This window comes from Gouania willdenowi, chromosome 5, assembly GCF_900634775.1.
Source record: "Gouania willdenowi chromosome 5, fGouWil2.1, whole genome shotgun sequence".
NCBI lineage: Eukaryota > Metazoa > Chordata > Actinopteri > Blenniiformes > Gobiesocidae > Gouania > Gouania willdenowi.
Window position 1 is genome coordinate 20734 of NC_041048.1, and position 9267 is coordinate 30000.

Sequence of the window (9267 nt, forward strand, 5' to 3'; positions counted from 1 at the left end):
CTTCATTTGATTGGTTACTCTGCTCGTGTTAGCCCCGCCCCATCAGCCCCCCAGAAGTCAAACACCTGGTGAGCTTCAGACTAATGGTCTTTATTAAACACTGAATAAAACAAGGAGACGAGGATGATTCCATGCTAACGCAAAACATGAAATGTGACCAAAATAAATCATCTGGAGGATTTGAATGAAGTTAAAGCTGAATCTAATAAAAACATCTGGTAACTTTTTAGTCCCAGTGGAGCTCAGACAGAAACCATCGTATACGAGCTCAACCTGTTCTAGCTAACAGGCTTTGTTTTAGCTAACAGGCTTTGTTTTAGCTAACAGGCTTTGTTTTAGCTAACAGGCTTTGTTTTAGCTAACAGGCTTTGTTTAAGCTAACAGGCTTTGTTTTAGCTAACAGGCTTTGTTTAAGCTAACAGGCTTTGTTTAAGCTAACAGGCTTTGTTTTAGCTAACAGGCTTTGTTTAAGCTAACAGGCTTTGTTTAAGCTAACAGGCTTTGTTTTAGCTAACAGGCTTTGTTTTAGCTAACAGGCTTTGTTTTAGCTAACAGGCTTTGTTTAAGTTAACAGGCTTTGTTTAAGTTAACAGGCTTTGTTTTAGCTAACAGACTTTGTTTTAGCTAACAGGCCATGTTTTAGCTAACAGGCTTTGTTTTAGCTAACAGGCTTTGTTTTAGCTAACAGGCTTTGTTTTAGCTAACAGGCTTTGTTTAAGCTAACAGGCTTTGTTTTAGCTAACAGGCTTTGTTTAAGCTAACAGGCTTTGTTTAAGCTAACAGGCTTTGTTTTAGCTAACAGGCTTTGTTTTAGCTAACAGGCTTTGTTTTAGCTAACAGGCTTTGTTTTAGCTAACAGGCTTTGTTTAAGTTAACAGGCTTTGTTTAAGTTAACAGGCTTTGTTTTAGCTAACAGGCTTTGTTTTAGCTAACAGGCTTTGTTTTAGCTAACAGGCCATGTTTTAGCTAACAGGCTTTGTTTTAGCTAACAGGCTTTGTTTTAGCTAACAGTTCCTGTTTAGCTAACAGGCTTTGTTTTAGCTAACAGGCTTTGTTTTAGCTAACAGGCTTTGTTTTAGCTAACAGGCTTTGTTTAAGTTAACAGGCTTTGTTTTAGCTAACAGGCTTTGTTTTAGCTAACAGGCCATGTTTTAGCTAACAGGCTTTGTTTTAGCTAACAGTCCCTCTTTAGCTAACAGTCCATGTTTTAGATAACAGGCTTTGTTTTAGCTAACAGTTCCTGTTTAGCTAACAGTCCCTCTTTAGCTAACAGTCCATGTTTTAGATAACAGGCTTTGTTTTAGCTAACAGGCTTTGTTTTAGCTAACAGTTCCTGTTTAGCTAACAGTCCCTCTTTAGCTAACAGTCCATGTTTTAGATAACAGGCTTTGTTTTAGCTAACAGGCTTTGTTTTAGCTAACAGGCTTTGTTTTAGCTAACAGTTCCTGTTTAGCTAACAGTCCCTCTTTAGCTAACAGTCCATGTTTTAGATAACAGGCTTTGTTTTAGCTAACAGTCCATGTTTAGCTAACAGGCCATGTTTAGCTAACAGTCCATGTTTAGCTAACAGGCCATGTTTAGCTAACAGGCCATGTTTAGCTAACAGGCCATGTTTAGCTAACAGGCTTTGTTTTAGCTAACAGGCCATGTTTAGCTAACAGGCCATGTTTAGCTAACAGGCCATGTTTAGCTAACAGGCCATGTTTAGCTAACAGGCCATGTTTTAGCTAACAGACCATGTTTAGCTAACAGACCATGTTTAGCTAACAGGCCATGTTTAGCTAACAGACCATGTTTAGCTAACAGGCCATGTTTAGCTAACAGGCCATGTTTAGCCTACTATCAGCAGTAGAGCCATTAACGCTGAGTGAGGGACTATGAGTGAGTAATGTCTTGTCTTTAAATGGGTTCTAATATCTATAGAGTGGCAGCGTGCACAGTGACCTGTGTCAAGTGGTTCTTGTTATCTAGAACAGAAGAGGGCGGGGGGGGGGGGGGGGGGGGGGGTGGCTCCACTGACTCATTCTGCTCAGACACAACACACCACATGGTTCATGGTGGTCTTGTTATAATGAAGCTTTGTTACAAAGAGTGAATTAGGAGTTAAAGAACATTAGTCAGACACAGAAGAACATGAACGTGCTGAGGAAGAAGTTGTGACTTCATCTGATGGTCTCTGATTGGTGGACTGACTCGTGGACAGACTCTGGACACAATGACTGAGTGGATTCTCCTCAAACGCCTCCTGGATGCTGTCCACCAACACTCCACCCTGATTGGACGATTGTGGCTCACGGTGATGGTGATTTTCCGGCTGCTCATTGTTGCCGTGGCGACAGAGGACGTGTACACGGACGAGCAGGAGATGTTTGTGTGTAATACGCTCCAGCCTGGATGTTCCACCGTGTGCTACGATGCATTCGCTCCTATCTCTCAGCCTCGGTTCTGGGTGTTCCACATCATCAGCGTCTCCACTCCGTCGCTGTGTTTCATCATCTACACGTGGCACAAACTGTCAAAGACTGAAGAAAAGCTCCCAGATGTTCACAGCTGTGACTCTGACAGCTGCTCCATCCACTCCCACAAACATCTGGGCCACAGCCTGGCAGATGTGCTGGACGGTATCACTGCACAGAACCTCCAGGGACTGGATCCAAACACCTCCCGGTCCTTAAAAAACACCTTCACTGAACGAGGACACGTTCCGACGACAAGAGTTCTCTCTAAATGTTACGTGGTCCATGTGTGTCTACGAGCTCTTCTAGAACTGGTTTTTCTTCTGGCCCAGTGGAAGCTGTTTGGTTTCCAGGTTCCGGTCCATGTTCTGTGCAGATCGTCTCCATGTTCCCAACCTGTGGATTGTTATGTCTCCAGACCCACAGAGAAAACCATCTTCCTACGCTTCATGTTCTGTGTTGGGATGTTCTGCATTCTGCTCAACGTACTGGAGCTGAACCATCTGGGCTGGAAGAAGATCCGTCAGGTTTTGAGGTCCAGAGACGCAACATGTTGGAGAGGATGTCCAGGTTATGGAGCTTTATTTACAGGGGCCTCCTCTCTGCCCACTCTGGACCTGGTAGTGGGCCACCAACCAGACTGGACCTGTCCACTCACAGAGACGGAAAACATCTATTTGACCAGTTTGGAAAAACCAAAAGAACAGAGGAGCAAAAAAGAAGAAAATAATAGGACCTCTAATCACAGGAGTGTTGAGGTTTGGATTTAGTCGTCTCTCAGCACCATACTCTACTCTACTCTACTCTACTCTACTCTACGCTACGCTACGCTACTCTACACTACTCTACTCTACTCTACTCTACTCTACGCTACGCTACGCTACTCTACTCTACTCTACGCTACTCTACTCTACGCTACGCTACTCTACACTACTCTACTCTACTCTACTCTACGCTACTCTACGCTACTCTACTCTACGCTACTCTACTTTACTCTACTCTACGCTACGCTACTCTACGCTACTCTACTCTACTCTACTCTACGCTACGCTACTCTACGCTACTCTACTCTACTCTACTCTACTTAGTTTAGTCTATAAACTAAACTCCACTGAACTCAGGTAAAGTAAAGTAAAGTAAAGTAAAGTAAAGTAAAGTAAAGTAAAGAGCTGATGTGTGTTTCTTATTCAAGAAAAATTAAAAACTTTCACAAATATTTGTGAGACTAATAAAATAAACCAAATGTTTGACACTGAAACTTTGTCCAGTTTTTCTGATGCTGTAAATAAATTATTAAAAGTATTTTGACTAAACTGTTATATAATAATTGTAAAAAGGAAGCTGAGCCAAAAAGCAAAGCTCTCTATTTACAGGTCGGTCTACGTTCCAACCCTCACCTATGGTCATGAACTTTGGGTCATGACCGAAAGAACAAGATCACGGGTACAAGCGGCAGAAATGAGTTTCCTCCGTAGGGTGGCTGGGCTCTCCCTTAGAGATAGGGTGAGAAGCTCAGTCATTCGGGAGGGGCTCAAAGTAGAGTCGCTGCTCCTCCACATCGAGAAGAGCCAGATGAGGTGGCTCGGGCACTTAATTAGGATGCCCCCTGAACGCCTCCCTAGTGAGGCGTTCAGGGCACGCCCCTCCGGAAGGAGGCCCCGGGGAAGACCCAGGACACGCTGGAGAGACTATGTCTCTCCAGCGTGTCCTGGGAACGTCTCGGGGTCCCCCTGGAAGAGCTGGAGGAAGTGGCCGGGAGAGGGAAGTCTGGGCCTCCCTACTGAGGATGCTGCCCCCGCGACCCGGAAACGGCTAAGCGGGAGAAGATGGATGGATGGATGGATGGATGGATGTTATATAATAACATAAAATGATATTTTAAGACATTTATAAACAATTCATTAAACAATAACTGACAACTCTTAGTCTTTTTTACAGTGGAAGTATTTTTGTTGAATTTGGTTGACAGAACAATTACTACATTTATTAATTAATCTGGGTTTATTAATTCTCAATAATCCAGAGCAAAGAGTTCAATGATCCGATTATTGGTTTGTTTTGACTTGTGTTCAATGTAAAGAATGTCCTCCTGTATCCTTTTTAATAATTGTATAATGTATATTTACCACATTTAGGCTTAGATTAGTGGTTACATTGAAATGTTGCTTTTTTTGACTGACTGTTACATACATTTCATCCAAAGGGAAGAAAAAATAAATGCAATTTATGTTTCTTTTTTTAATTAAAAATAAAAGCATATGCAAATAGTTTTTTGTTTTGTTTTTTTATTTTTTTATTTTTTTTTTTGGGGGGGGGGGGGCACCAAAGACGAAGAAGAAAGATTGACCCTGTACCAAGATGGCCGCCACATAGGCACGTCGCTCCAATCTACGGTGTTTTCGTGGAGCAGAGGCCCCGCCCCTTACCTGTGCTGTGGAATGCGGAAAAACAGCTGTAGTATCGGACTAGACTCTCCTTCCCTCCGTGGCTCTGGTTCTATTCCTGGTTCTATTCCTGGTTCTATTCCTGGTTCTATTCCTCCAGTGGATGGACTGACGGCTACAGACATGATGTTCAGCACTGAGGAGGTAAGTCTGGGTCTGTGAACCCGTTACAGACGGTTAACCGAACACACACACACACACACACACAGGTCTGTTAAATCCTCCTGATAAACTAAACTAATGTGAATGAAACTTAACAGAACAAGGTCGTGGATACATAATGACATTAAATAAATACCTTCAAGTTTAATAAATAATAATAATACTTTGATGACGTCACACTGTACCGCCCCTTTGTTTCCGTGGCTTAATGTAATAAACAATAATAAAAAAAACAGTGAAAATAAATGAATGTAATTGAATATGAGACTCAGTCATCAGTAGATAATTAGAGATGGATATACTCTTTAATGTAACTTATACTAATAATAACAATAATAATAAATATTAACAACATAATAATAATACATTATTATATATGACTATTGGTAAAAATGCACATCATCACAGTTTAAAAGTAATTTACAAGTGATTCCTGAGCTGTGTGTGTTTGTGTACATATATATATATATATATATATATATATATATATATAACTACAGACCAGAGGTGTGTTCCATAAAGGAGGTTTAACAAACTCTGAGTTTATCCATAAACTCTAGGTCAACATACCCTCCATGGTAAACTCTGTGTATCTGATTCATTACAGCTGGTATGAAGTGGGTTAATAAACCCTGAGTATGTAAACCTTAGGTTACTGATAAAAAGCCATCATCAATGGATCGAAGATTAGTCGAGCTGCCATGACAACCACCCGGAAAATAGTTCTAAAGGTGTGTTCAGTCTTCAGTGATTATAGTGATTAAATCACCTGTAATTAATAACACTTTATGATCACTTCATCACTTTATCTCTTCAGTGACGTGACGAGTGGTGAATAATAATAATAAAATGTGTCTGAGGAGACGTGTCAGCATCATAGGATGTCTGTATAGAGAGTCCTCCTGTTACACTGGATATAAACACAGTGACTGATGCTTCATATCTAATCATTTATATTGATTTTTAATGTAATATTATCACCAGATTCATCTCTACGTCATAAAATATGTCATAAAAAAAGACAGACGGGATGCAAACCCCCAACCCTATACTTCCAAGAGCAGTGTCATAACTCACTGCGCCATCATATCTTCAAAGTTATGTGATCTATAGATCAAAATGTATTACAATATGAAACAATAATCGAGCCTTAAAAGTGTATTAATTTAAATGATCATCTCCTCCTTTATATTATCTACAGGTTTATATTCAGGTAACTTTACTACAGACGTCAGTAGATGTTTTAATGTAGATCAACCTCTCAGTGTCTAAATGATCTACATCTACAATGTTAGAAAGAAAACTACTGTTATCACAATAAATCAACACAACATTAGTAATGATGTGAACACGTCTGTGGTGTGTGATGTCACTAATGTGTTTCAGAGAAAAGTGTTAAGGTTCATTAAAGTGTTCAGGTGGGCGGAGCCAGGTAGAAACCCAGGGTTTCTTTGATAAAACCTGTCAGTGACCAGGTTTAGTTCATGGACAATGTTGCCATGGTAACATACTCAGAGAAGGGAGCAGGGAAGAGGGAGTCAAGGTGTTAATGTAAAGAGTGGGAAGAGTTGATTATTGTAAAGTGAGAGTGAGATGTGTAGTTATAGTTGTGTATATTGTGTTTATTATGTTGTGTAATCAATCCAGTCAGGTGACCAGTGTGAAGCCTAGGTATAATGGTGGTGGGTGTGGTCAGAGGGAAGGAGTGAGTGGTAAAACCTAAAACAGGTATTTAGGATCAACGTGTCTAAAGTTAAGCCCAGTTTTATTCACAGCCCAATAACTTGGGGGGTGTACAGCATAGACATACTGTACATGCTGATGAACACGGAGGCAATTTCTACACACATACAGATCTCAAGTCAACTCTTCATCGAACTCTACAGCGACAACATGGAACTCATCAACTGGTCATTGAGCCATCGACAAAATCTTCACGACGAGGCGATCACTACAGCACGAACCAGCGTGTCCAAAGGACACATACCCAGGTGGATATGTCATGGATGCACGAGGGAGAAGCCAGATGCTCTGTCTCTCTCTGCTGACAGTGGAAGATGTGGAGGACATCTATCTGCTAGGGGTCATGATCTTTGGCCTGCTAATGATGGGGGTATGTGTATGTGCATGTGCCTTTCTGATGGATCGTATGATGAGGCGACTTTCCGAGGATATGAAGGTACTTTGAAAGAAGAAGAACTTTACGTTTGGAGAGTTGGAGGAACGTAAACAACGACTGGAAAAGAAAGCTCGAGGAGATACGGAGAAAAAGGACAGTGAGGAGGAGTAACAACAGGAACAATGACTGCAGACGAGAACACATCACATAAAAAAGAAAAAAAAAAAAAAAAAAAAACGTTAATGAAAAGAGGTTTGATGTAAAATTATCTGTGTTCAAATCAGGGGATGGATCTAGATAAACATAATTCTTTTTTCCGTCGCCCTTTCCTACATGAAAAAAAGACAAAAAAAAAAAAAAAAACAATGATGTGATTTTGCTCTGAATGTCAAAGTGAATTTCTGTGATTGCAACCATGTCGGAAATGAATTGAATAAATCAAATAAATAAATAAAATAAATGAATTGTGACTTAACTAGCGTACTGTAGTTTTGTATGAAGTAAAGATTGACAATGACTTGAGATATTTGCAAAATGTTTTAATGTTTTAGTGTCAATATTAAGTTTTTTTTGCAACAAGCAGTGGCTGAAAAAACAGGTCATTTATTTTATATAATTTAAAAAAAAACATTTTGGTATCGTGACAGCTCTAATACATGAACACCTTTCAGGAGGTACACAAACATTTCAGATTATTTTTCAACATTATAGATTTTTTTTACATGCGCACAGAATTCTTTTTATCCATCAATCATAATTTGTTGCACAACTCTTTAAAATACATCAGAAGGTGAAGTTCAAATTCTAAAATGAACAAAAAATCAGAAATAAATGAATAAAAAAGCTAAAATTCAAGGTTAATGTTGGACGAGACACAGGAAAGAATTTAAAAGAGCCTGCGGCACTAATAAATAATATAGAACATCAGCTAAAGGTACATGGGGCAATAATGTTTGGTAAACACTGATCTATGTCAATGTTTCTATTTTGGAGGATTGTGTTCACGGGCCCGTGGGTGTCCCTTATTTTCTGTTCTGAAAGGTGGCAACCCTACCTCCAACCCTTCGGTTGTTGTTACTCCGCCCCCAGTAAACATGCAAGTATGTAACATCCAATAAAATAATGTATTGATTTTTCAATGTAGAAATGTAGTGATTACAGCTCAGATACAGTAACAGGGATGTCCAGAAGCGTATGCGGCGGGCGGAATCACCTACTACTGTTTTTGTGACCGCCTACTACTCTTAAACATGTTCATAAATGATTCCTTACCCCTTTAGCACCAAAAGCATATCTGTAATATTACGTGAATATCTGTAAGTCAAGTTTTTCTGTTAGCTCTGTCTGCTAGCATCGCGTCTCTTCTTCACTAACTGAACACTGGGTTACCAGCGCCCCCTGCTGGTCCAAAATAATATCTGGAAAACGATCATTCTGTCTAAACATTTTCCCAATAATGTAATAAATCTTAACATTGACAACATTACTGAATTCAACTAAATTAAAAAACATTATCTTAAAGAAAGATTCAGCAAAGACAAGTCACAGTTAAAAATAATTCACAGACCAAATTTGAAAAGAGTAGTAGTAGTAGTAGTAGTAAGAATAGTAGTAGTAGTAAGAATAGTAGTAGTATTAAGAATAGTAGTAGTAGTAGTAGTAGTAGTAAGAGTAGTAGTAGTAATAGATTTTGTAGTAGTAGTAGTAGTAAGAGTAGTAATACTAGTAGTAATAGTAGTAGTAAGAATAGTAGTAGTAGTAGTAAGAGTAAGAATAGTAGTAGTAGTAGTAGTAGTAAGAGTAGTAATACTAGTAGTAATAGTAGTAGTAAGAATAGTAGTAGTAGTAGTAAGAGTAAGAATAGTAGTAGTAGTAGTAAGAGTAGTAATACTAGTAGTAATAGTAGTAGTAAGAATAGTAGTAGTAGTAATAGATTTTATAGTAGTAGTAGTAGTAAGAGTAGTAATACTAGTAGTAATAGTAGTAGTAAGAATAGTAGTAGTAGTAAGAGTAGTAGTAGTAATAGATTTTATAGTAGTAGTAGTAGTAGATTAATAGCAATAGTAGTAGTAAGAGTAGTAATAGT

At 39.2% G+C, this 9267-nt stretch overlaps 2 protein-coding genes across 3 annotated transcripts in view; both read left to right on the forward strand.

Moving 5' to 3' along the window:
* Positions 1-2215: 2215 nt before the first annotated feature.
* gjd6 (gap junction protein delta 6) lies at positions 2216-3226 on the forward strand. Its single transcript, XM_028445928.1, has one exon. It carries the CDS (start codon positions 2216-2218, stop codon positions 3224-3226), a length of 1011 nt encoding a protein of 336 aa, XP_028301729.1.
* A 1671-nt stretch (positions 3227-4897) lies between these two features.
* ano9b (anoctamin 9b) overlaps positions 4898-9267 on the forward strand; it is a 52647-nt gene continuing 48277 nt past the window's right edge. For both annotated transcript variants that reach the window (XM_028447752.1, XM_028447754.1), the window contains exon 1: positions 4898-5044. In XM_028447752.1, the coding sequence (XP_028303553.1) occupies positions 5024-5044 (21 nt within the window). In that variant the 5' untranslated portion in view covers positions 4898-5023. The remainder of the gene's footprint in view (positions 5045-9267) is intronic.

Excerpts from the sequence above, each read along its gene's own strand:
- gjd6 (XM_028445928.1), top strand. The coding sequence starts at position 2,216 with ATGACTGAGTGGATTCTCCTCAAACGCCTCCTGGATGCTGTCCACCAA.